Below are 25632 nucleotides of genomic sequence, written 5' to 3'. Positions count from 1 at the left end.
TTGCTTGTTAAACCCAGAAACACTGACGAGATGGCATTCAAGCAACCGGTTTAGTTTCTGATTTCTCCGAAACAGACAGTTAGAGGTGGATTAGATGTCCTGTTTTCTTTTTGCAATTCTGAATGATAAGCCTGGCTGGGGGGAAGACCTCTCAAAGGAACTATTTCCCGTAAGAAATGCAACCTCAGCCAATCCTCCGCCACTCCTCCGAGAAAACTTGCCACTGCCTAAAGGAAATGCTGCTTCCCGACCTACCGCCCAGGCCTGGGCTGGGAGCTCCGGGGGCCACACCCAGGGTGCTCAGGGTTGACAGCAGTGTCACACACGATTATGGTTTGGGACCTGCTTCTGTGCAACCTTACCTAGTGAGGGGCAGCTGAGAGAGGGAAGGGGAGAGTCTTGCTGCAGCGGGCGAGTGCTATCCTCAGCCACAGGGAAAGGAGGAGTCTTCAAATGCAGTTTTTCAACTTGTGCTAAACAAGTTAAAAGATAAGCGCCCTCTGACCCCTCCTTCAGAAGCGGACTGACCCAGAGACAGGGCTCATGGTGTGACAAATTCTTCCAGGAGAAGGGGTCGACTCACCAGCTCACCTTTTAAAACCTCAGACTGAGCAAAAACACAGTGAGAGTGACCAAGGGCTGCCTTAGGCCAGGTGGACAGAAGGTGAAGGACCAGAGAACTTCTGGACTCAGGGGACTCACACCCTGATGACTGCAGAGGGGACATCTGCCAAAACTCATCAAACTGCGCATGTGCAACGGGTGATTTTCTTCCCTGTAAATCACGCCTCAGTAAGGCTGACTTAAACTCAATTAGCAAGAAAGCACGATTACTCCAAAAAGTCAAAAGAAGGAGCCAGCTGCCCGGCCCCAGGCTGTCCTGTCTGTGCTCACAGAGGGGCCTGGGACCGTCTAGAAGGAAGGAAAGTTGCAGGCTTTTTTGGCCTTACAGTGAGGCCGCAAGACCTCTTTTCACTTCCTCTGAAAGTGTACCCTCCCAATTATGTCTGGCTTCAACAACTGTTAAAATTAACTTCAAGTTCCTGACCAGAATGCAAATGATAATAAGAGGAAGCTGGTCTGAGAGGAGCAAAAAAAAACAGTCTCTTAAGTATTATCCAGAAAGTTGACTTACTGTTAAAAAAAACAAACAGAAACAAACCCGCACACACAAGGCGGAAGGCAGGAAGGGACCACCCTTCAAGGCAGACCACCCCCACAGCACTCCTTCCTGTCTGGTTCCCTCCTGAGAGCCTTTACTGGCCAGTGGTTTGTCCTTCCTATGCTGACCACCTTCTGTTACTGGTATTCATTAATTCCCTTCGTTTTCTCTCCACTACCCCCAAACCTCACCCAAATTCCTAAGGGCATGGACCCAGTCCTAGGACACAGCACCACAGAAAAGGCCCTGGGCGAGCATCCAGTACATGTACGAGCCACCGAAAATGAAGACGCAGATCCCAGATTATGTGAGCTTCTCCACTTCAATCCCACCATTTTCCCTGGGAAAAAGTCTCATCCATTTCACCAGCGCCTTCCCAGGAAGTGCAGACACTTCCGCCCCCCCGGCCTCACCCAGAAAAGGAGAAAGCCATCTCCCTGGGAGCACCCCACAGTAAGAAAGCCCTCAACCTACCAGAAGAGGATTCGTAAGATATTGGCCACCAGGAGCACCAGACATACGTAGGTCGAGAAGCCCTCGGCGTTCTGAGTCCTCCGGATGTCCCTGTACTGCGGGATGTACGGCACCACCCCTCCGAAGACCATGGCCCCAGCTGCCCCCCAGGAAACCAGCTGCTGCAGCGGCACCAAAAGCCAACCCAAACCTTCTGCGTCCATCCCGAGCGCCCGGCGGCCCCGCCGGCAGGCTGACGTCCACCTGGCCCACGCGCGCTCCGCGCTCTCGGGCTCCTGGCGCGCGCGCTGTCACCCTCACATGCCGCCGCTGCCCTGAGCCGTCCTCCGTCGCGGGGCCTGGCGAGAGAGGAAAAGCGGTAAAGCACTCGGGCCGGGCCTCCACGCCCAATGGGGGGCGCACCGCCGGGCTCGCGGCTGGGGCACGACCCCCTCCTCCGGGGCGCCGGCCCGGGGTGGACTTTCAGTTCGGGGTGGGGGCTCAGTTCCGGGGGAGGGGGTCGCACAGCCTGGGGGTCGGAGGGATGGGAGGAGGGGGGAAGAGGGTAGACACTGCCCAGGGGGCCCGGCCCGGGGTGGACGCTCAGCCCAGCGCGGCGCTCGCGTCCACGCACACTGCTGACCCCGCCGGGCTCACCCGCGCTGGCGGTTCCCAGCGGTCAGTCCACCCTCCTTCTGTCTGTCCAAGCGCCGGGCCCCGCCTCGGCGTGACGTCACAATACGTGGCCCCGCCCGCGCCGGGCGGAGGGGCGGGCGCCGCTGGGTCCTAGAGCGCGCCGGTGGGCGGGGAGGTGGGGGCGGGACCCGGGACGAAGCCGGGTGTCGTGGGTCGTGGCCAGGGCGCTCCGTGGGCCCACCCGGCCCTGGTTAGGAAATCGCTGCCTGGCGGGGCCTCTCCTTCTGGGCCAGGGGCCCACGTGGACCCGGCGCCATCTGTCCCGCGGCGAGTTGCCTTGTAGACGCGGCGCGCCGCCAACGAGAGCAGAGGAGCGGGTCCTGTCGCCGCCCCGAGGGTCAGCGCGAGGCCTGGGGACGCCCCCCTCGTGGGGACTCGGGCAGGGTCTGAGCGCCCCGTGATTCCAGGGGTCCTTCCACCGTTCGTGGTCTGCCCGGGTCTGTGGGGCTCCCCATCCTGAGCCGGGGCGTGTCCCTGAGGAGCGGCGTTCGGAAGTTTGCAGAGGGCCAGGGCAGTTTCGGCCAGGCCGGGGGGGCCGGGGGCGCGACTCCTCGGGCAAGCGAAAGCCCACCCGCAGCCTGAAGCCTCTGAAGGTCCACTTCGGGGCCCAGGGAGGCAGCAGCCAGGACTGCCGTCCACAAGTGCGTTAGGTACCTTGTCACTGAAGACAGTGCTGGCCGGTGGAGCTCGGATCTGCGAAGGGTACGTGCTTCATCTCGAGCGCACAACTCTAGCACTCACTGAGAGAGAAAACAGGAATTCCTGAGTGTGTCACCTGACCAAGGGGAGCCCTCGGGAGCTCGAGGGAGGTAGGTGCTCAGAACCCAGATGCTGGTGGGCGAGGGAGGGGTGGGGGTCAGGGAGGGCCCTGTGAGAAGCCAGCCAGCCCGCCCAGGACCCTGTGCAGGCGGGCTCAGAGCAGAAAAGACCGCCTGCAGGCCCCCAGGATTCTGTCTACAGAGGAGCTCCCCCAGGGCTCCCACCTCCACCACAGCAAGCCCAAATCACCCCAAAAGGGAAGGCCTGGTGGGTGAGAGAGGGGGGTCCCCCAGGGGCACACAACCGGCCAGCCAGCTTCCTACCTGGTACGCTTCGTGGGAAATCCTAAGAACAGGTACAACCTCACTTAGAGCAACTCCCAAACGAGCCTGGCGATAAGGAGAGCTCTCCGTGAAACACAGGTTGCTCTCATCCTCTCCAGCCTCTGAGGCCAGTGTACTTCTGAGTATCCACCAGAGAAGGCCAAGAACACAGCACCAGAAATGTACAAGGAAATAAAACACAGGCGGAGAAGGAAGTCCTGGAGAGGCTGGAGAAGAAAAGTAGGTGTTCCTCCTTAGCCAGATCCTACCCCGAGCTCTGGAGCTCCAGAATGTTCTGTCCTCTTTATGGTGGAGGTTGGAGTAGGGATATAGTCTTCCCTCCCCACGCACTGGAGCATCTGAGGCCACTGCATCTGGCCCTGTTTGTCCTGGAGCACGTGGGCAAAGTGGTGCCAGCCCATAGCCAGCTGCTGCCCTGGACCCATCAGCTGTGCCAGGTGGAGCGTGGACAGCAAGCGCCTCCAGAGTCCTGCGAAGTGCATACAATCTTGCATTCTTGATCCAAGATTTTGTCCCACAGAAGGGGCCTGTAATGCTTTTGAACCCCACCTGTCTGGAGTAGAGGGGCACCCACTGGTCCAGAACCATCGCTCAAGCAGAAGGAGGGAGCTCATGCCGGCTGCTGCACGTTACCTGGCTTCCTGTGTTACAGACAAAAGAAGCCGGCCAAACTGTGCAGTCTGAAACATGAGACCCAGAACTAGCACATCCTAGTTCCCGGAACCTGTGAACATTACCTTCTGTGAAAAGAAAGAAATTGCAGATGTGATTACGTTAAGGACCTTGCGATGCAGAGATTATCCTGCATTACCCAGGTGGGCCCTAAATGCCATCACGTGTATCTTTATAAGAAAGAGGCAGAAGGAGACTTGAGACACACAGAGGCCATGAGATGACAGAGCAGAGAGGTTTGAAGATGCGGCCTTGAAGGTTGGAGTAATGCAGCGCAGGAATGCTGGCAGCCACCAGCAGCTGGCAGAGGCGGGGAGCGAATCCTCCCAGGAGCCTCTGGAAGGAGCAGAGCCCTGCCAACGCCTTGATTTTGACCCAGTTAAACTGATTTCAGATTTTTGGCTTCCAGAACTGTGAGAGAATAAATCTCTGCAGTTTTATGCCACCCAGCTTGTGGCAATTTGTCACAGCAAACCACTGGAAACTAATATAGAATCCATAAAGCGAAGGAGAAACACTTTCTCAGAAAAACGTGGCACCAAGGAATTTATTGCCAGCAGACCAATCCTGTAAGAAATGTTTTGTTTTTGGCTGCGTTGGGTCTTCTTTGCTGCGGCTTTCTCTAGTTGCAGTGAGCGGGGCTACTCTTCCTTGTGGTGCGCGGGCTTCTCATTGTGGTGTCTTCTCTTGTTGCAGAGCACGGGCTCTAGGCACACGGGCTTAGTAGTTGTGGCGCACGGGCTTAGCTGCTCCGTGGCATGTGGGAATCTTCCCGGACCAGGGCTCGAACCCATGCCCTCTGCATTGGCAGGCGGATTCTTAACCACTGCGCCACCAGCGAAATCCCCAACCCTGGAGGAAATGTTAAAATAAGTTATTTAGTCAGAAGGAAAATTGGATCTCCATAAAGAAATGAAGACCCTCAGAGAAAGAATAAATGAAGGTAAATCTTTTTTTTTCTCTTATTCTTAATCTAAAAGATTATTGTTTATTTAAAGCAATCAAGTAACAGTGTATTGGGTGATTATAGCACGTGGATAAATGAAATGAATGACAAGGGATGTAAGGGAGGAATTGGGGAATATTCTCATATAAGGTACCAGCACTACACATAAAGCAGTATATGTTATTTGAAGGTGAACTTAGATAATCTTAAAATATATATTGTAAACCCTAGGGCAACCACTAGAAAAGTTTTTTTAAACCATAAATAATACACCAAGAGATGAGATAAAAATGGAATTGTATAAAATGCACAGTTAAAACCAGAGAAGGCAGAAAATGAGGAGGAAAAGGAAACAGAATAAATGCAATGAATAGAAAACAATTATAAAGTGCTAAATTTTAATCCAGCTATATCAATAATCACTTTAAATGTGAGTGGTCTAAACACACCAATTAAAAGACAGAGACTGTCAGGCTGGGTGAGGATCAGAAATAAGCCTCCGCAAGCGACACTGTGCCTGGGGTCTGTGATGTCCTGTGCAGCAGAAATACAGGGAAGAGGACCACGCGGGTCTGTGAGCAGATGGGTGACAGGGACAGCTGTCTCAGGCAATGATGCTGGCCCTTCGCCCTCCCAAGGGAATTGTTTTTATGCTGCAAAAAAGACGGAGCGTCAGCAAGACCATTAGTACTTTATTCACGTATATGAGTAAGTGCATGGGAAACAAGTCTGAGCAGATAAAGCCTCAATTCTTAATACTTATCTCTCATATGACTATTTTATACCTTTCTGTGTGGTTTAAATTTTTTTAACTAATTAATTTGTTTTATGTTTGGCCGCATTGGGTCTTTGTTGCTTTGCTGTGCGGGCTTTCTCTAGTTGCAGCGAGCAGGGGCTACTCTTCGTTGCAGTGCGCGGGCTTCTCATTGCAGTGGCTTCTCTTGTTGTGGAGCACGGGCTCTAGGCGCGCGGGCTTCAGTAGTTGTGGCACGCGGGCTCAGCAGTTGTGGCTTGCGGGCTCAGTAGTTGTGGCTCACAGGCTCAGTAGTTGTGGCTCATGGGCTCCGTAGTTGTGGCTCAGGGGCTCTAGAGCACAGGCTCAGTAGTTGTGGTGCACGGACTTAGCTGCTCCGCGGCACGTGGGCTCTTCCTGGACCAGGGCTCCAACCCATGTCCCCTGCATTGGCAGAATCCCCGATTCTTAACCACTGAGCCACCAGGGAAATCCCTGGTTTAAATTTTTTACAGTGAGTATATATGATTTTTGGGGGGGAATATTTATTTTTTGGCTGCAACACAGCATGCGGGATCTTAGTTCCCCAACCAGGGATCGAACCCGTGCCCCCTTCAGTGGAAGCTCGGAGTCCTAACCACTGGACCAGCAGGGTATTCCCTATATGACTTTTCTAATTGAAAAAAATACATGGCTTCACTTTACCAGAAGAAAAGGTGAGTTTCTGCATTGCTACCTCACCCCAGAAGTGAAAGGCCACGTCCCACACTTGGGTCATGTGGCATCCAAACGTGTCCCCCGTTTGCCCTTGAGCCAAGCACATGCCACTTCTTGGATACCTGTGGGCTCCATTGCAAGGCTCTAGCTGAGACAGATGGGCTCCAGGTGTGAGCTCTTACTTTCTCCTCAGCTCACAGGTGCTATTTTTGGAACTAGTCGAGAATATGGAAACGGCACCAAGAAAGGTAAGCTCTCACCGAAGTCACTGAGACCACCAAGCTGAGGGCTTGTGCTGAGCTGGCACGATGAGGACACGTGGGCTGAGAGTCACCCGAGGGTCCATGCATCCCATTGTCGGAGGATGTGCTTACCGGTTGTTTCTGAGAACTTCATTCTGCCTCTGAATGTAGACAAAATAGAATCCAGGGGCTGTGGACAAAGCACCCATCTGAGGTTTGTAGAAGGCTGCAGAGCTGGACCGTTGGGAAGGGCAGCTCCAGGGCATCATGGACCCGGCCTTGGCTTCTGCCTGGCGAATGTCTATTTTCATGTATCCTGAGCTCGTACCTTTACCATGTGAGGCCGGGCTCACTGCTGGCCCCCAGGCCCACCCCTTGCCTCGGGGCGGCCGTGTGGCTGACCTCTGGCCAGTGACATGGGTGGAAGTGCCTGGCCCCACCAGTCTCCACCCCACCCTCCTTGCTCGCCATCTCCTGCCAGGTGCGAACAAGGTAGTAGAGAGCTCCACTAGGGCGTGGCCCAGTTCCTGCCTGCCGGCCTCGGACTGTGACACCAATGAGAATGTCGCTGGGCTCAACCACTGGAACAGGGATTGTTCATTACAAAGGAGCATCACTTCCCCTAACACGCACACAAATTTTGAAGTGTCCACAACTTTAGCACTTCCCAAATGGCATCTAACAACAGTCAACCATACTACACAAACCCCCAGACCAATGGCCCCTAACAACCCATATCAGCCCACTTCTGACTTTCCAGACTGACACCTGTGTTCCCAAGTTGTGGAGCCACTGCAAGCCCACCCGAGTTGCCACTCGGCCCAACACAGAGCAGGCGGTAGACATAAATGGCACCTCTCATTAAGGATCAGTATTCATTGAAAGCACAGCGGCTCTGCAATTGCTCCATATACAATGGTTCTGCAGGCGAAGAGCACCTGCAGAGAGCACAGAACTGTGCTCCAGCCCCTGCACCCGCCGCATGTCCCATCTCCGCAGGGCTTGGGACAGGCCATCACCCTTCCAGGTCTCCTCTGGCCTCTACTGGGCTCAGCTCAGGCCCTGGACATCCTCGAAGGTTGAGGATATGACCACCCTTCTCAGCCTTGCCTCTGCCTTCCAGAGCCCCATGCTGGAGGGCCCCCCACCTCAGCCTTTGTGCAGGAGTGTCATGTAGCCGATGGACTGCTAGGGCCTTACACAAGAACACTGTCACCTCTATAGATTTTAAATGACAAACACACAAAAGTAAGATAAAAGGACAACAAAGGGGAGAAAATATTCTTTTAAAAGCAGGAAAGGAAAGATGTGCATCCTGAGAGGTGTCCTGTCCGGCTCCTGGTTGTGAAGCCCCGAGGTTTCCCTGGTGAGATGGAGACAGAGCTCCTGGGCCGCAGGCCTGGCCAGACGGAGCACCAGCCTAGATGCACATGTCCCCTCCCCCAAAGCAGTGAGGAGCCCCTACACGGAAATGCAGACTCCACCTGCAGCGAAATCAGGAGGGCGGCAGAAACACCAAAGACCACACAGCACGTGGGGCGGCTGCCCGAGCACAGAGGTGGGACACCACCTGAGCAAAGTGAACGGGGTGGGGGTGTCCCGCAGCCAGGAGACCACCGGCTGGGCCCCGAATTACAGAGCAAGCCCCCAGCTTGAGAGGCGGGTGGTAGGAAGGTTGGGAACTAGTTAGAGCCCCGTCGGCCTCCAAGAGACGAGTAGGAAGCAAGGGTGCAGAGGCTGGTGTTGGAGACCTTTGAGAATCACAAGTGGAGCAGCGCCCGGGGGCCCTGGCGGTGCTGCCCACGGGGGTCTGAGCCTGGTTTTCATGAAGTACCTGGGCGCCCGGCACCCTCACTGCTTTGTCAGGAATCGATTGCTTTGCCACTTTTCTTCTGGGAACTTCACTTTCCAGAAAGTGCAAAAGACGCCAGCGACTGAACAGCAGGGTGTGCGAACGTTTTTAAATATCTTCAGAGAAATGATGCAATTCTTAAAATTTGTCGGGTGGTGGTAGCATCATGCAGCGAAGGTAAGTGAATAAGCAAACGCGCCTGTGGAGCTGCACAGACCTGACGCCTGCAGTTTAGCCGGTAGCGCGGTGGCAACGAGGTCACATCCCTGGTTAAGTGGGCCGCCCTCGCGGGAGGCCGGAAGTGTGTACAGAACAAGGTGCTCTCTGAAAAGCAGGCTGAGCTGGGGGTAAAACTGCAGTTTGAAGAAACTAAACAAATGCTAGTGGGAAATCTGCTCATAGGTTGAAGACTAGAGGAAGGCTAGAAGGCTATGGAACTACATAGTGACAAGTTTTATCAAGGAATTATTTTGTAAAACATGCAGAGAAAAAGCCCTTAGTGAAATTAAACTGAGTAAAGATGAGGTCTGATCACATCTAAAAAGAAAAGACCAGAATAAGCGTGTGCAGTTTACTAGACAAAGAACAGTCCAGATGTGAACAACGTGCAGAGCTCAAAGGACTGATGGGGTCACATCAGAAGTCTCAAAAGACCCAGAAAAGGTTTCGCTTATTTTGAAAAGTGACATGGAAGTTCCGTGCAGTTGGTTTATCCAGCAGACTAGGTGGCCAGTGAGCACAGGGAAAGTAAGAGAAGGCAAATGAAGGCGTCTCGTGCTCAAAATTCTTTGTTAATAGTTGGAATAGAAACCATTTCAAATTCAAACCAGGTAATTAGATCTCAGCTACCTGTGAGATGAAAAATAAAAACAAAAGAGTTGGAATGTGACCTTTGTTCACTGTGTTTGGCTAAAAATCCACTGAAAATGAATGCAAGTTCTTGTAGCACAAAAACAAACAAAAAGCAGTGGTTTGCAACAAGCTCTAATAGCAGAAGTTCATGACTCTGCAAAGGGGACTGACTCAGGAGGGGAAAGACGAGGACAGAGCTGGAGGCGGCAGCAGAGGGCGTGAGGGCTGACAGCAGAAATGGAGGAGGCGTCCAGAGGCAGCATCACCTGTGAATTCGAGGTGGCTTCGCGGAGAGAAAGGCCGCGTCATCGGGGTTCACCACTCACTCATTCAGCGAAAGGAACTCTTGCTGGAAAGAAGATGCAGAATGCAGGCTCGAGGTGCAGATTACTACCAGTCAGCCGAGAACAGCAGTGCTTACGCTGAGGGGTGCCCTCAAGAGCACACAGCACACACGCACGATCCCGACTCCAGAAGCGCACGCTTTTGCCTGTGAACCTTCCTCTTCTTTGTTTTTAATTGAGGCAAAATTCATGCAACAGAAAATTAGCTCTGTTAAATGAACAACTCAGTGGCATACAGTACATTCACAGTGTGGTGGGAGCACCATTTCCATCTGGTTCTGGAACATTTTCATCCCCCAATAAAACCTCACGCCTCTTAGGCAGTTCCTCCCCAGCCCCTGCCCCCTCCAGCCCTGGAAACCAGCAGTCTGCTCTCTGTCTTTATGCCTTTGCCTGTTCTGGACGTTTCAGAAAATGGACTCACACGATGCTGGCCTTGTGTCTGCTGCTTCTACCAGCATCATGTTTACACCAAGGAAGCAGGGGTGCAGGATGCTCATTCCCTCCAGGGGCCCCCGGAACCCCCCTACTGCTCGCCTGCCTGGTGGCCTGCTTTTTAAATGATAATTAATGTGCTTGAGCTCCAGAAACGTTTCAGGCGACTTAAGTTTTCTGTCATTCACATTTCCTCAAGTATCTTACCTCTTAAGACTGTGACCTGACCAGTAGCAAAAAGCACAATTTTTTATCTGAAAAGTCATACAGTAAAGGGAAAATAGACATACAAAGTGTGCATTAACTTGCAACCAATCACCCAGAGGCTTCTCGAATGTTTCCTCCCTCCCTCCTTCCCTCTCTCCCTCCCCCCACCTTGCCTGAGAGTTTCCTGGGCCCTCACTCCTCGCTGGGCCTGGAACAAGCACCCGAGGCTCCCCAGAGAGCTGGACACTTTCGCCCAGCTGGACACATTCTCTAAAGCTCATGCAAGCGTTTCCTTGAGGTCCCTCATTGAGACTGTGATGTGACAGGGAATTCCCTGGCAGCCCAGTGGTTAGGACTCAACACTTTCACTACGGGGGGCGGGGGGGGGGGGGGGGGGGTGCCTGGGTTTGATCCCTGGCTGGGGAACAAGCTCCCACAAGCCACGTGGTGCGGCAGAAAAAAACGGAAGATTGTGACGTGATAAAGTTGTTTACCTGGAAAAGAAGCAACTTCATTTTTAACTCAGACTTTGGATTTTCTTTTCTTCCCACGGCAACTGTGGGCCACAGACAGGTGCCCACTGAGAGGCTCAGAAGTACCTGTGAATGCTAACATGGGGTGGGGGGTGGCCAGGAGCCAGCCCCCAGCCCCAGAGTTTCTACCTCTGAGGGGCTGACAGCAAGAGACTGATTTTCCTGAAGTGGAAAAAGCCGAGCTGATTTTATTTTTACTCGGCAAAGAAAGCTGTTTCTTCATTGTGTATTTTCCTTGGGGTGGCCTTTGAGAGGAGTTGTTGGAGTGGTGGGAACACCAACACTGACACTGACCAATGCAGAATAAAAACCAGATGCTGGGCTGGTCAGAGCAAGAGTTGGGGCAACCTTGGAAGTAAGTATTTAAAAGCTTTTAAAGAAGTTTATAGGTTGGAGAGGATTCTGGGATGATGGCAGAGCAAGAAGCACCGGGAATGGCCCCCGCCTGGACCACAACTGCAGGGACAGAAGCCGTCTGATGTAACTAACTTGGAATCCAGAGCTGGTGAAGGCTTACAAGTTCCAGGGGAAGCGCTGGATGGTTACTGCAGTCAATTGTGGTGACTTTCAGGTCTTAGCACGTAGCACCTACCCGTCCCACCCTCAGCCACGTGGCAGGAGGCCATACACGTGTTTCTAGAGCAGCTTGCGGAAGCCAGCCAGGGTGGACCGAAAGGACCTTGTCCTCCAATATCAGGAACCTGTGCTCTGATGCTGCTTAGGATGGCAGAGATGCAGCCAAAGAGGCCGGTGGCCCTTGTTGCCACACCTCCCCCCTTGTTGCAAACCCCTCCCCCACCAAGTGGATTTCAAGCGCGAGTGCCCCGTTTACCCCCCTTTGTTTTTCTCTTTTTCCCCTTTTCAAGCCAGACATTAAAGACTAGGGCATTGAAAAACAATTGCATAGAGGAGAAAATTACAAAGTGACTGCACATGCCCAAGGAAAGGCTCAGGAAAGACCTGAGCAGACATTAAGTTTCCACCTCAGGATGAGCCTCAGCTCAGACGACCTACAACAAGCAAAGAACAAAAACAATAACAAAAAGCATCAGACCTTGAGGAAGGGGGAGAATCCGATTTCCAGAGTTACCACATTATTGGATTCAAATGTCCAATTTTCAGCAACAACAAAATAAAAATCACAAGGCATACAAAGAAACAGGAGAGTATGACCTGTTCAAAGGGAACAATTAATTAATAGAAACTGGCCCTGAAGAAGACCTGATGACAGATCTACTCAACAAAGACTTTAAAACAACTGCCTTAAAGATGCTCAAAGAACTAAAGGAGCATAGAACGTTGAGAAAGCAATGTGTGAACAAAGTGGAGCTATCAGTAATGAGGGAGAAAACCTAAAAGAAACCAAAAAGAAATTCTGGAGCTGAAAAGTACAATAGCTGTAATGAAAAACTCACTAGAGAAATCAAAGGCAGATTTGAGCAGGCAGAAGAAAGAATCTTTCGAAAATCTATCTTATTTCAAGTTCTAAACAGCTGGCAGTAAGACATTGGTCTATGTCCAAATTTGAGAAAATGAAGACCCTTTCTGCCTTTGGGGAGGTTTAAGCCAGTTCCTCCTTTTCTGTTTTCCTCAATCTGTTCATTCTGCAGTTTTGACCGCTTGTTCACACACCGAAACCCCTGGAGGGCTTTAAGACCACAAATGCCAAGGCGTCCAGAGTGCTGACAAATGTTACGTGGCTCTATCGTGCAGCCAGGTCTGAGAGCCACTGTTTTAAAATTCACAACTAGTACCGGAAGTCCTCATGACTCAGGATAATTGCTTCTGGGAAAGGCAACTTACTGTAAATGGGGCCAGAATTGCATAATAAATAGTGCGTTAAAAAAATAGTTAATTATGTTGCATTAAAAATAAAAGTTAAGGGCTTCCCTGGTGGTGCAGTGGTTGAGAGTCTGCCTGCCGATGCAGGGGACACGGGTTCGTGCCCCGGTCCGGGAAGATCCCACATGCCATGGAGTGGCTGGGCCCGTGAGCCATGGCCGCTGAGCCTGCGCGTCTGGAGCCTGTGCTCCGCAACGGGAGAGGCCACAACAGTGAGAGGCCCGCGTACCGCAAAAAAAAAAATAAAATAAACACAAAAAAGTTAAAATTATGAAAACATTGCAACAATTTTAGAATCAATAAAAGGAAGCAAAAAATTCTATGCTCAAATCTGTCTGTCCAAATCAGTACCCTGAAAGAACCCTTCTTTGCTTACAGAATTTTTAAGTGAGAATTTCAAACATACACAGAAGTAGAGATTGTAGCACAGTGAATTCCATGTATCCATCACCCAGCACCAATAACTATAAAAAAGCTCTTTTAATGAATATAAAATAAAAAACAGCACCGTCTAATCAGCAGCATTCCTCCCTTTCTTGGCAGTAATGGTGCATCTTAAAATCAGCAGCGTCTTAGGTTTAAGGCCTTAGAAATGAAGCCATTCACATGGAATCAAAGGAGCATCTGGGCGCTTCCACTGGCATTCACGCCTCACAGGATAGAACTTCCTCTTACATTCGGTCACCCTATAATCTCATCTATCAAAGTTAAAATTTTACTTTTCTAATTTAAAGTTTTGTTTCATATTTAGCTGCTGCTCTTGTGGTCTGTGTCTTTGATTCCATTATGTACTTCTTACCTAGACTCTATTTTCCTCCCCAAACTATCTTTGCACCATTAAAAACATCATCTAATTTCTGCAGCTCCACAGCACACTTGAATACTCTCCTATTGTAGATTTGCAAGATGAATTGCATTCGAGAATTTTTCCCCTGAACCTAGTTCCTGAAATTTAATATCCTTAACAAAATGAATTTTTGTTGAGTGATTCTTGCTTCCATATTAATGATTTTGTCCCCCACGGATGCAGAACTAAGAATTTGATCCCTAATTAGGCAGCATAGGTGAAAAACCATTCAGGTGCTAGATGTAGAATGACAGATTCTATTTCTCCATTAGAGATTAGGTTCTCAGGGTTATCAGAGAATGTCTAGTAGGCTTCCACTGGACCACAGAGATTACAGTTGAGAAAGATAGACACATACTAAAAAACACAAAGGGGTAGGGAAAGAGAGTCACAGGTTTCCTAGCTCCTGGAATTCTTAGCCTAGGGTTTGAAGCTGGGGTGATGTACTTAAAATATATGTATATTGTGGTAGAATATACATAACATCAAATTTATCATCTTTATTGTTTTTTATTGAAGTACAGTTGATTTGCAACATTGTGTTAGTTTCAGGTGTAATTTTAACCATTTTTAAGTGTACAGTTCGCTGGCATTAAGTACATTCATAATTGTTGTGCAGCCATCACCACCATCCGTCTTCAGAATTTTTCATCTTTCCAAACTGAAACTCTGCACTCACTAAACACTAATGCATTATCCCCCTCTCCCCAGCCCCTGGCACCCACCGTCTGCTTTCTATCTCTATGGATTTGACTGCTCTGGGGACCTCATATAAGTGGAATCATACAAAATTGGTCCCTTTTATGATCAGCTTCTTTCACTTAGCATAATTCCTCAAGGCTCATCCATTTTGTAGCATGTGTCAGAATTTTCTTCCTTTTTAAAAATATATATATATTATTTTATTTATCCATTCACTCATCCATCGATAGACACGGGTTGCTTCCTCCTTTTGGCTATTGTGAATGATGCTGCTATAAACATGGTGTACTAATATTTGTTCAAGTCCCTGTTTTCACTTCTTTGGGGTTTATACCCAGAAGTGGAATTGATTCATATGGTAACTGTATGTTTGATTTCTTGAGGAATTGCTGCAGCATCCTGATTCCCGCTCTTAGGGAGCCCGCCAGGCTTCAGCCTCAGGCGTTCCCGAGGCTGTGCCTCCCCGAGGGTGGACCTGGGCCGTCTCCGCCAGATCCACCTGGGGAGACCCTTGTCACCCACCCCTACCTCCACCCACTCTGGGCGAGGGCCTAGGGCTTTGTTCCCACAGGTGAATCCACCTCCCCAGTGGCCCGCTGTGCACACCTGATGCTAGTCGCCCTGGTCAAGCTGTTCTGGAAGCTTGAACTGAAAGAACCTCAGGCCAGGCGGTGGCCACACAGAGAGGCCCCTCCAGGGAAGGGGCAGCCCTCACAGCTCTTTTTAGCATCTTGCCACACAGAAAAGTGGCAAGACGGCCATGCTTTTGAAAAGTTATTGTATTTCTCCAAAGAAGACATGCAGATGGCCAACAGACACATGAAAAGATGCTCTACATCGTTAATTATTAGAGAAATGCAAATCAAAACCACAATGAGTTATCACCTCACACTGTCTACAAATAATAAATGCTGGAGAAGGTGTGGAGAAAAGGGAACCCTCCTACACTGTTGGCGGGAATGTAAATGAGTGCAGCCAGCCACTGTGATAAACAGTATGGAGGTTCCTTAAAAAAAAAAACCTGAAAATAGATCCAACAATCCCACTCCTGGGCATATATCCAGAAAAGATGAAAACTCTAATTTGTAAAGATACAGGCACACCCATGTTCATAACAGCACTATTTACAATAGCCGAGACATGGAAACAACCTAAGTGTCCATCAACAGATGACTGGTTTAAGAAAATGTGAGATCTGTATAGAGAGACATAGGTATACAGAGGTATAGATACTCAGCCATAAAAAGTATGAAATATTGCCATTTGCAGCAACATGGTTGGAGCTAGAGATTATTATACTAAGTGAAGTAAGTCAGAGAAAGACAAATATTATATGCCATCACTTATATGTGGAATCTAAAAAATAATACAAATGAATGTATATACAAAACAGAAACAGACTCAGACATATAATACAAAATTATGGTTACCAAAGGGGAAAGGGAAGGAAGGATAAATTAGGAGTACGGGATTAATGGATACACACGACAATACATAAAACAGATAAGCAACAAGGATTCACTGTATAACGCAGGGAACTATATTCAGTATCTTGAATAACCTATAATGGAAAAGAATCTGAATATAGATCTAGATCTAGGATAGAGATAGAGGTAGATATCTGAAGCCTTTTGCTGTACACCCGAAAACTAACGCGATATTGTATACTTCAACTATACTTCAATAAAAAAGTTACAACTTTAACAACCCTATTGAGATGTAATTCACGTATATATGCGATACAATCCACCCATTTACAGTATACAATTCAATGATTTTTTTGTTTGTTTGTTTGTTTTTGCGGTACGCGGGCCTCTCACTGTGGTGGCCTCTCCCGTTGCGGAGCACAGGCTCCGGACGCGCAGGCTCAGCGGCCACGGCTCACGGGCCCAGCTGCTCCGCGGCATGTGGGATCTTCCCGGGCCAGGGCACGAACCCGTGTCCCCTGCATCGGCAGGCGGACTCTCAATCACTGCGCCACCAGGGAAGCCCCAATTCAATGATTTTTAATATATTCACAGGGTTGTGCAACCGTCGCCACGATTTGACCTTAAGTATTTATTTATTTATTTATTTTGGCTGAGCCAGGTCTTAATTGTGGCACGCGGGATCTTTAGTTGCGGCATGCAGACTTCTTAGTTGCAGCATACGGGATCTAGTTCCCCAACCAGGGATCGAACCTGGGCCTCCTGCAGTGGCAGCGCAGTCTTACCCACTGGACCACCAAGGAAGTCCCCCCACGATTTGATCCTAGAATATTTTTGCCCCCAAGAAGAAACCCCTTAACTATGGCACAGTCTCTCCCCTTCCCCCTCAACTTCCTGTCTCCATGGATTTGCCAATCTGGACACGTCACATGAGTGGAATCCAACCACGTGTCCTCTTGTGATTGGCTTCTCTCACTGAGCATCATGTTCCCAAGGTTCATCCATGTTGTGTCATGTGTCAGGGCTTCATTCCTTCTTATGCCTGAATTATATTCCATCGAGGGGAGGGACCACATTTTGTTTATCCATTCGTCTGTTGATGGACATTTGGGTTGTTTCTACCTTTTGACTAGTGTTAATAATGCTGCTATAGACGTTTGTGTACATGTTTTTGTGTGGACATATGCTGTCATTTCCCTTGGGTACATACCTAGAGGTAGAACTGAGATTCTATGGTAACTCTATGTTTAAGTTTTTATGGACCTGCCAGACTAGCTGCACGACTTTACATTCCCACCAGCGTGTGACGTTCGGACTTTGCCACACCCTCGTCCACACTTGTTATTGTCCCTTTTGATTTTAGCCATCACAGTGCATGTGAAGTGGATCTTGTGGCGGTTTTCATTTGCATTCTCATGATGACTAAGGATGTTGGGTTTCTCTGCATGCAAGGCTGTGTTTCACACACATTCAGCAACCAGGTGTCCCCACGTAGTCACTTGGCTGGGCTCCCGGGATGTTGGCAGGACCCAGACAGACACAGCCCTGCCCCACAGAGGGGTACAGACATGTAAACAAAGCAGGTACTTGCTAAGAACAGGGTCCTGGGACATCACTCATAAAGTGCCCCATGAGCCACAATCCAGACAGGCCTAAAGGGCATCTGAGGGAGGGAAAGTCACAGTGAGGCCTTCCTTCCAGATCTTCGATAAAATCAGAGCAGAGATGCGAGTGTTGGCAGCCTGTTGGAGTTGGTCACAGAACATAACTATTCTTTTTTTTTTTTTTTTTTTTAACCCTGCAGCATGTTGCTTGTGGGATCTGAATTCCCCCAACTGGGGACTGAACCTGGGCCTTTGGCAGTGAGAGCTTGGAGTCCTAACCACTGGACCGTCAGGGGAGTCCCAGAGCATAAATATTCTTAATCTTAAAGTTGACAGCAGACATGGCAGGGGTCTGGAGAGATGGCCGAGCCTCCTAGATGGATGGTCACAGGTCCCAGGACCGCGGTGCGAACTTGGGCTGTGTGGTGACTGCAGCCACATTCCATCCCCACCCCTGCCTCCAGGATCCCCCATTAGACGGGTGACAGCCTTGCAAAAACACGACGGGACACAGGGGAAGGGCGAGTGCTGGGGGCTGGTGAGGCTGGGGAGCCGGTGTCTCCTGGATGCAGAGCTTGGTGTGGGAAGGTTAGGAAGTCGCGGGGGGGGGGGGGGGGGGGGGGGGGATGGTTTGCACAACAGTGTGAACGTACCTAACGCCACCGCACTGCGCCCTGAAGAACAGCGAGAACGGCAACTTGTAGGTTGTGTGTTCTTTGCCACAATGATAATGAAAAGGTCGTGCTCACTCTGGGCTCTGACGCAATGAAAACGAAGCCAACAGCGTAGCTGGGATCGGCTGGTCCGGCGAGGTCCCGCCCCGCCCGGACGGCCACCTGCGCCCCGCTACGGCCTCACCTCCGTGCCCGGCTGCTCGGCTCGGTTCGGGCGCACAGCCCGGGCCGCGCGGGTGGATCCACGGCCATCGCCGCGGGAGCCGCGGGCGGCGGAGCGGAGCCGACAGAGCCACCGGCCCCGGGACCAGCCGACCCACCTGGACACCCCGCACCCCGGGCCCGGGGGACACCCCCATGGCCGCGCGAGGCCCCGAAGCCCCCAGCGGGCGCGCGCTGCGGGACGCGGTGAGTCGGACCCCGCGCGCGCCAAGCTTCGCTCCCGGGCTGGACACCCTCCCCTCCCCCCCCTCCCCTCCCCTCCCTCCCCTCCCCTCCCCACCTCCCACCCCGCCCAGCGCCGGGAGGCCAGCGGTCCTGCTTCCCGTTCGCTGAAGGAGCCGCAGCGCCGGAGAGGAGACAGCCAGTGGTCAGGACTGATCAGTTTGCCTCGTTAAAAAGAATTGGTTAGCTGTGCACACTCGAATCCACGTTTTCCTGACATGACTGAAGGGAAGAGCTCCTGACAGAGGGCCTTCTTCATACGTAAACGCAGGCTCCAGGTGGAGATCCGCCTCCATATCCTGGGCTCTAAAATGGAGATAATACACGGGTGCCAGGAGTGAACTGTGTCGTAAATGGTATGAGATTTAAATCTGTAAACTGTAAGGCGACTTACAATACCGCCTGCTGTCAGTCACCATAGATGATATATCCGTATGGCCTGGTAAACAATTTCTGCAACCCCAATCCCAGCTAATAAATACCCACAAGTGTGGGCGAGGCAAGAGGCCCACGGTGGGTGTGTCTGGTGGTTGTCTCAGGCCTTCTCAAGAAGTCTTTGAGGAGCCCAAGGTTAATAGACTTTCTCCTACGTCATATTCTAGATGTCTGATAGTTTATCGTATATTTAAGTGTATGATCATTTTGAGTTAATTGTTGTGAATGGTGTGAGGTAAAGGTCGGGCCTGCTTATTTAGTGAGTTACGCATTTGGCTAGCACTGTTCCAGTGCTGTTGGTTGAATAGACCTTCCTTACCCTTTGAGTGGGAAGGCCTTAACACCTTGTCAGGAACCAACTAATTGTATATATAGATGGTCCTCTTCCATGGTGCTTAGAATGCTCTGCATCACAGGTAAATATATATTCACTTGTGGTTCATTTTTCAGGCAGAAAATCTATTTCAGGAACTTCAAGAACACTTTCAAGCTCTGACTGCAACGTTAAACCTGAGAAATATCCTTTTCTGTCTCATAACAAATACTGCAGTTGCTTTTGGACTATTGAACTGTCGTGGACTATCTTGTTGTTTTCTGTATTAGTGGATAATTGTTGACCTAAGACTTCCTGGTGTTTACGTCTGTGCCTTTACATGGCATCCCGATGTATTAATTACCGCTCGCAGGTAATTACTTCCTGCTTGACCAGCAATATGGGGCATTTCATGAGGCAAGGATAAAACACAAGGACACACGAACAATACATACTCCCCAGTGGGGCTTCCCAGCAAGCCCTAAAGAAATCTGGTTAGTCTGCTAAATAGCATTTATGCTCCCCCAAACAGTCAACCCTGCAGCGCAGGGTACGCTGTGTGGCTCTCCTTGCCTTGTTTTGTTTTGTAACATCAGGCTCGCCGTTTGGTAAGCCATGGATTCAAACAGAGTTAGGTGGAATGTTTGTTTCCGGTTTAAGAAAATCCAGAAAAGGGGACACTTGCCCTAAGACTTGCCCAAGTGAACTCACTTCACACAATTAAACTCCTGTCTTAAAATGTGTGCAAACTGTTTGCAGAGAGATCCTGTAGATGGGCTCCCACAGGGAAAAAGAGATTCTGAAACAGGATAAAATTAAACAGTAGCAAAGTTTGTTTTAAACACAGTTAATTTTCATTGTATTTACATACTGATTAGAGTGATTAAAACATAAAAATACCAGACAGCCTCATCTCCCCGAATCCATGTCCACAGAAAGGGAGCCAAGGTTTCAGAACCAGGCTCACAGTGCAAAGATTAAAGGCACGTACAGACCCTCAGGGATGTGATTAATGTGCACTGACTTAAGGTGTTAGTACACATCCGCTGCCTTTGATTCCCTCATTTTAGATGCACCACAGGGCATTTTTATCAGCCCTGGTGATGCAGTTTACATGGAGGCTTTGAGGGACCTGGGTAGGTGCCCGTGTTCCATGTGCTGTTCTCCTTAACCTCGTACTGGAAGAAATGGGAGGTCGCATTGAAGACTTGCAGAAGAATGTGAACGACTTGATGGTGCAAGCTGGGATTGAAAGTTCCGCTCAAGAGAAAATGGCGAGGCCTTATTAAGGCACTAAGGTGTTCACCGTTTACATATCTTCTGCTTTCATCTTGAAACATTTAAGCCCATATTTGTTCACTAAGGGAACTACTGCTTCTGCACTACATGAAAAACCTTCAGGAATAATAAAAAAAATTCACAAATGCTCTCTTCTAAATAGAACAGAAACACTCTTTGTCATTGTTCCTTAAAAAGTGCACATTTTAAAGGAAAACTATTATTTAAAAATTGGATTTTGTTAAAGTACTTTTCACCCTCATCCCTCAAATTAGTTTTCAATCAAAACACAAGTCATGATGAATGAGTGCTTGGGGATGACAACTAGTGGCTTCTGTTTGAGACGTTCATGGAAGGATTTAAAGAAGACACATGTGCATTAGGTTCTCACCCCATTTCATGAGTGGTTCCTGAGGATCCCACCCCACCCCCCAGAATGCAAATATTTCTTTTCCAGTGGAATTTTGCATTTCATCTTTTTTCTTTTACTATTTTATTTTTAGTCTTAGTTTTATTTTTTAATTGAAGGTTTTATTGTAGTTGACGTACAATAGTATATAAGTTATAGGTGTACAATGTAGTGATTCACAAATTTTAAATGTTATACTCCATTTATAGTTATTAGAAAATATTGGCTGTATTACCCATGTTGTACAATGTATCCTTGTAGCTTATTTTATACATAATGGTTTGTACCTCTTAATCCCCTACCCCTAGTTGCCTCTCCCCCTTCCCTCTCCCCAGTGGTAACCACTAATTTGTTCTCTATATCTGTGAGTCTGCTTCTTTTTTTTTTTTTTTTTTTGCGGTACGCGGGCCTCTCACTGCTGTGGCCTCTCCCGTTGCGGAGCACAGGCTCCGGACGCGCAGGCTCAGCGGCCATGGCTCACGGGCCCAGCCGCTCCGCGGCATGTGGGATCTTCCCGGACCGGGTCGTGCCCCTGCATCGGCAGGCGGACTCTCAACCACCGCGCCACCAGGGAAGCCCCAAAACTTCACTTTTTTGATGCACGTACAGCCATTATTTAAAGCAGCATGAGAGAAGGTCAGATATCTAAAAGTGCGTTTAAAAGCTGATAATGCCTTTTAAATTAAAAGAAGGACCTGAGAGAGTCTAAATCTGTTTGGCTAAATCTGTGCTTGTTGGTCTTGCTGGGTCAAGGATTCCTAGCACAGTGCTGCGGATTTCAGGGGATTCGGCAAACCCCCTAAACTTGCTGTGTTCCTGCTGTGGGGAGGGGAGTCCATGACCCCCAGATGGTAGGAGCTACTGTTCCGTATTCCAGCGGATTTGGCCCGCCGCCCCGACATCTGAACCCTTTTCCTGCTGTGAGGAAGCAGGCACGCTGTTGTCTGAGGAGAACCTCTCCACATTGTTGATGCAAAGTGATGCTTTGTCACTTGAAGAGCACACCCCTTAAGCTGTGAATCCACACAGACTCCATCTGACTAAAATGAACATCATTTAACATTTAGGGTTTTCTATATTCCGAATTTTTCCTGTACAAAACTGTTCCAGTAATTACGGGAAAGTAAGCTAATTTTATTGATAGCTTTGGATTCCAGTTTACGTAACTGTACATTAATTGATATATAAATCAATTGTTACTTCATTCAACTTTTTTCTTACAGACTTGAAGACAGTAGACCAGTCATTTGAAAATGTGAAAGAGTGAAAACTGTACTTTTTGAGTAATAATCTACATAACACGAGTTCTTATTTTTAGTATTTAATTTAAGAATTCATTTTAGTAAAAGAAAGGATTAAAAGAACAAAGGCAATGCAGTAAGAATGTAATTAAGAAGGTGATTAACCACTTAACAAAGATGGTTGTAAAATGGCAGAACACTTTTCAATGCACACCTAATATTTGTAAATCATGGAGGAAAAGCACGACTTATATTAGGTAATTTTTTTTCCAGAATTAAGTTCTATATAGATCCTTCTTTAAAATACCACAAGCAGTTTTCTGATAGAAGTTGCTTTTTTTTGGCCACTGCAGCATGTGGGATCTTAGTTCCCCAACCAGGGATCGAACCCACACCCTCTGTATTGGAAGTGCAGAGTCTTAACCACTGGACTGCCAGGGAAATCCCAGAAGTTGCTTTTTTAATAACTGCATTCCAATTCAATAATTCCAGTCACAGTTTTGGGGAAGACTTGGTTTAATCTGCCCAGTCCAAGCAAATTCTAACAGTATGTTCTCCAAACCAAAGGAAACCAATCAAAGGACAGCCAAAGAAACAGGTGATGCAGGAGCCCCATGATTGCTTCCTGGGACACCCTCACCCGCTCCAGCCCCCATAGAGGTAGTTACCAAGGAGATGCACAAAGATTGCACCTGTTTACTTTGTCAGTTAGAGATGCTTTCAAACAATTGTTCAATTCACCTGTCTCTGAGCCAAAGTACAAATAGAGCTATGATCACCTAAAAAGGCTTTCATTGTAAAGAATAACATTATTCCTGCATATAAAATAAATCATACTCTTTATACAAAAGTCAAAATCACTCACAATTCTACAATTTAGAATTAACCACTGTCAATACTTTTTTCTATGCAGGCACTTTTATATAGCTGATCATATTGTTTATAATCTAATATCCTGTTCTCATATCGTAAACACTTTACCCCAGGTGAAAGTTTCATACCCACTTTTTATGGTTACTAATATTCTATTATGTGGTTGAAATAATTTAACCATCCCCTTAACTATTCCTTGGACTTTGAGGTTATTTCTCACTTCCCTGCTATTATAAATAATGCTTTAATGAGCACTGTTATCCACGAATTCTGTGCACATTTCACTAGGGCCAGAAGTATGACCACAGGCCAAGCACATTGAGCAGAATGCACCTAAGAAAAGAAAGGAAGGGTCATTTCACACCCCCGACAGTGATGCAAACCCAAAGTTTAAACCCAAAGTTTTAAAATAGCATCATTTAAATTCAATATTCTTGGTGGTTTAAAATCACGATATTTCCATTTGATTATGTGAAAAATCTCAAAGCATCTTAGCCATAATTATAATTTTAGTAGAAACTGGGGCAAATACTTGAATTAAAGTAAACTAAACAGATTTGAGCCTTCATCAATAATATAGAACACAATTTAAAGTCCAGGATTTTTAAGGAATTAAATAAGTAGAAAAGAAAGCTTCTATTAGTTATTAACTAAAATAAAAACATTGATATTGTCAAAAATATGCTAACTTCTTTCTAAAGAAAGTCCCAGGCTGATCCCCTTTTATTGGCTCATCTGACTGACATCTCAGTTATTCACTCAAACCACAGACATCTAGCTTTAAAGAGATTATTTGGCATTTCATAATATCATACCTGTTTCTATATCTTCCTAATGTTTTTATAAAGAATTGCTTTTTTCCAGCACCCTGTTACATATATTTAAAAGAAACGAGAATGTTTTCATAAGGAAAAGAGGGAAAGTAACAGATGGATTTACATGTACTTAAATACTCTTATTCTAATCTAAATTGGACTAACACAACATTTTAGTAGAAAGCAGTGTATTCATTGAATACCTAAGTAAAATGGAGTTACTTCAATATCAGATCCTGCATTCATGTATCTGTTATGAAACTTATGAAAACATAAAGCTTAATAATAAAGGGATGAATCTATAAGGCAGAAGTTCTGGGTGCAGTTGTCTGAAGTTTTAAATTCTCACATTTCACTTCCTTTTTTACAATTGCCCAATCTATTACCATAGATTTTTAACTCCCCCCAAATCTCCCTTCAGCTGCTCCAAGCTTGGGCAAGAAAGATCTTTTCAGAACTGAAGTTCCATCACCTTACACCTCCTTCCCCAAGCAAAGCCTCCGCAGCTGCCAGCACCCCCCTTTCCCCCACCCCGCATCCCACTACACTCTCCCCGCAAGACGAGCCCCGCTCCCTCCCACCACTGGCTCCTGAGGTCCCCTCTGGAATGGAGTTACACACACACACACACACACACACACACACACACACACACGCGCGCGCGCCTAGTTAGCACTTTTTATATCTGATCTCAGCTTGAAAATAATTTCCTCAGAGATTCTTTCCTTGAGCGCCTGTCCGGGTCTGAAGTAATTTTATGGGATCTCTTGCTGACTATCACAGTTGTAATTTTACTTTTATGTGATCATTTGATTGTCTTCTCCACAAGGCAGCAACTCGATTGATTTTGTTCACCCCAGGTGCCCAGATGCTATTCAAACATTTTCTTTGAATTAATGAATGAATTTTGAGAGTTTCAGAATACTTTGCAATCTTTTTGTCCATGGAGATGTGTGAAAACTTGACCACTTTTTGAACAAGAAAACCGGAGACCAGAGGGAGGGCTGGGGACAACAGCAATGACTGGAGGAGACTAGCGTGATGTGGCCCCCAGAGAGCAGGGGAGGTGATGCTGAGCTCCTGGGGGAGCTGCGGTTGTTCTTATAGAACCTTTGATGATAAATGTAAAAACGCCACAGAAGAATGCTACGATCAGATGCATTTTAAAAGCCATTAATAAAAACAATGTAGGAAAAACAATTCAAAATGATACCCACTTAAAGCAAGTCTTCCAAAATGTCCTGGTCTGATTTTCAAGACCTCAGACTTTCCCAGGCAATCCGGGGAGGTCACAAGAACACCCTGCATTTTAACTGAGCAACCCGAGAAAGCAAACTTTCCGTGTGGTTTTTGGAATCATCGGTGATGCGGTTTTCTAGGGTAGTTTTACATGGGAGATGCTTTGATTCTGTTGGTGCCCCAAGCTCCCCGTCTCGTCCGGACTCGGCGCAGGCAGAATAGGGCAGTCAAGCCCACAGACCCTTGGACGCCTACGTAACAGCCTAGTGCAAACACGGAGGCTGCTGATTGTCTTACTGTCTCAGATCTTGTTTTCAGTGTCTTAAAACTATATGAATGGCATTACGCCGTAGCGTCCTCTGGACCTGGCTTTTCCATTCAGCAGTTTGAGATTCGCCTGTGTTGATATGTATAGGTCTAGACAACGTAACTAACTTCAGTGTAATAGTCCTTTGACTCTTTGCCATTGGTTTCCAAATGATGCTGCAGTGAATACTCTTGCATGTCTGCTGTGTGTATGTCAGTCTCTCTAGTGTACCTGA

General features: G+C 48.1%; 2 protein-coding genes and 1 long non-coding RNA gene across 8 annotated transcripts in view; 2 read left to right on the top strand and 1 right to left on the bottom strand.

The window, feature by feature from the left end:
• Positions 1 to 2328, bottom strand: part of SLC66A2 (solute carrier family 66 member 2) — a 49007-nt gene extending 46679 nt beyond the window's left edge. For 4 of the 6 annotated variants that reach the window (XR_003794828.1, XR_003794826.1, XM_029231371.1 and 1 more), the window contains exons 1-2: positions 2273 to 2328; positions 1637 to 1974 (exon numbers count right to left, since the gene is read on the bottom strand). Coding sequence is in view for 3 of the 6 variants with exons in the window: in XM_029231371.1 (XP_029087204.1) it covers positions 1637 to 1839 (203 nt within the window). In the remaining 3 variants the exon portion in view is untranslated. Of the gene's footprint in view, positions 1 to 1636; positions 1975 to 2258 lie in introns of those variants that run through there. The other 2 variants (XM_029231378.1, XM_029231396.1) reach the window with 2 other exon arrangements.
• Positions 2329 to 2961: 633 nt separating this feature from the next.
• LOC114900351 lies at positions 2962 to 17935 on the top strand. The gene is made up of 3 exons (XR_003794829.1): positions 2962 to 3120; positions 4783 to 5029; positions 17570 to 17935. It is a non-coding gene; the product is annotated as an uncharacterized LOC114900351 (long non-coding RNA).
• A 92-nt stretch (positions 17936 to 18027) lies between these two features.
• On the top strand, positions 18028 to 21057 carry HSBP1L1 (heat shock factor binding protein 1 like 1). Its single transcript, XM_029231407.1, has 3 exons — positions 18028 to 18451; positions 19373 to 19439; positions 20415 to 21057. The coding sequence occupies exons 1-3, from the start codon at positions 18401 to 18403 to the stop codon at positions 20522 to 20524; spliced, it is 228 nt and encodes a 75-aa protein (XP_029087240.1). The 5' UTR covers positions 18028 to 18400; the 3' UTR covers positions 20525 to 21057.
• The last annotated feature ends 4575 nt before the right edge of the window (positions 21058 to 25632 follow it).

Source organism: Monodon monoceros, unplaced genomic scaffold (assembly GCF_005190385.1).
Source record: "Monodon monoceros isolate NGI ecotype Baffin Bay Population unplaced genomic scaffold, NGI_Narwhal_1 Super_Scaffold_1, whole genome shotgun sequence".
Taxonomy (NCBI): domain Eukaryota; kingdom Metazoa; phylum Chordata; class Mammalia; order Artiodactyla; family Monodontidae; genus Monodon; species Monodon monoceros.
Note: the sequence above shows the minus strand (reverse complement) of the source record. Positions and strands in the feature narration are given on the sequence as shown.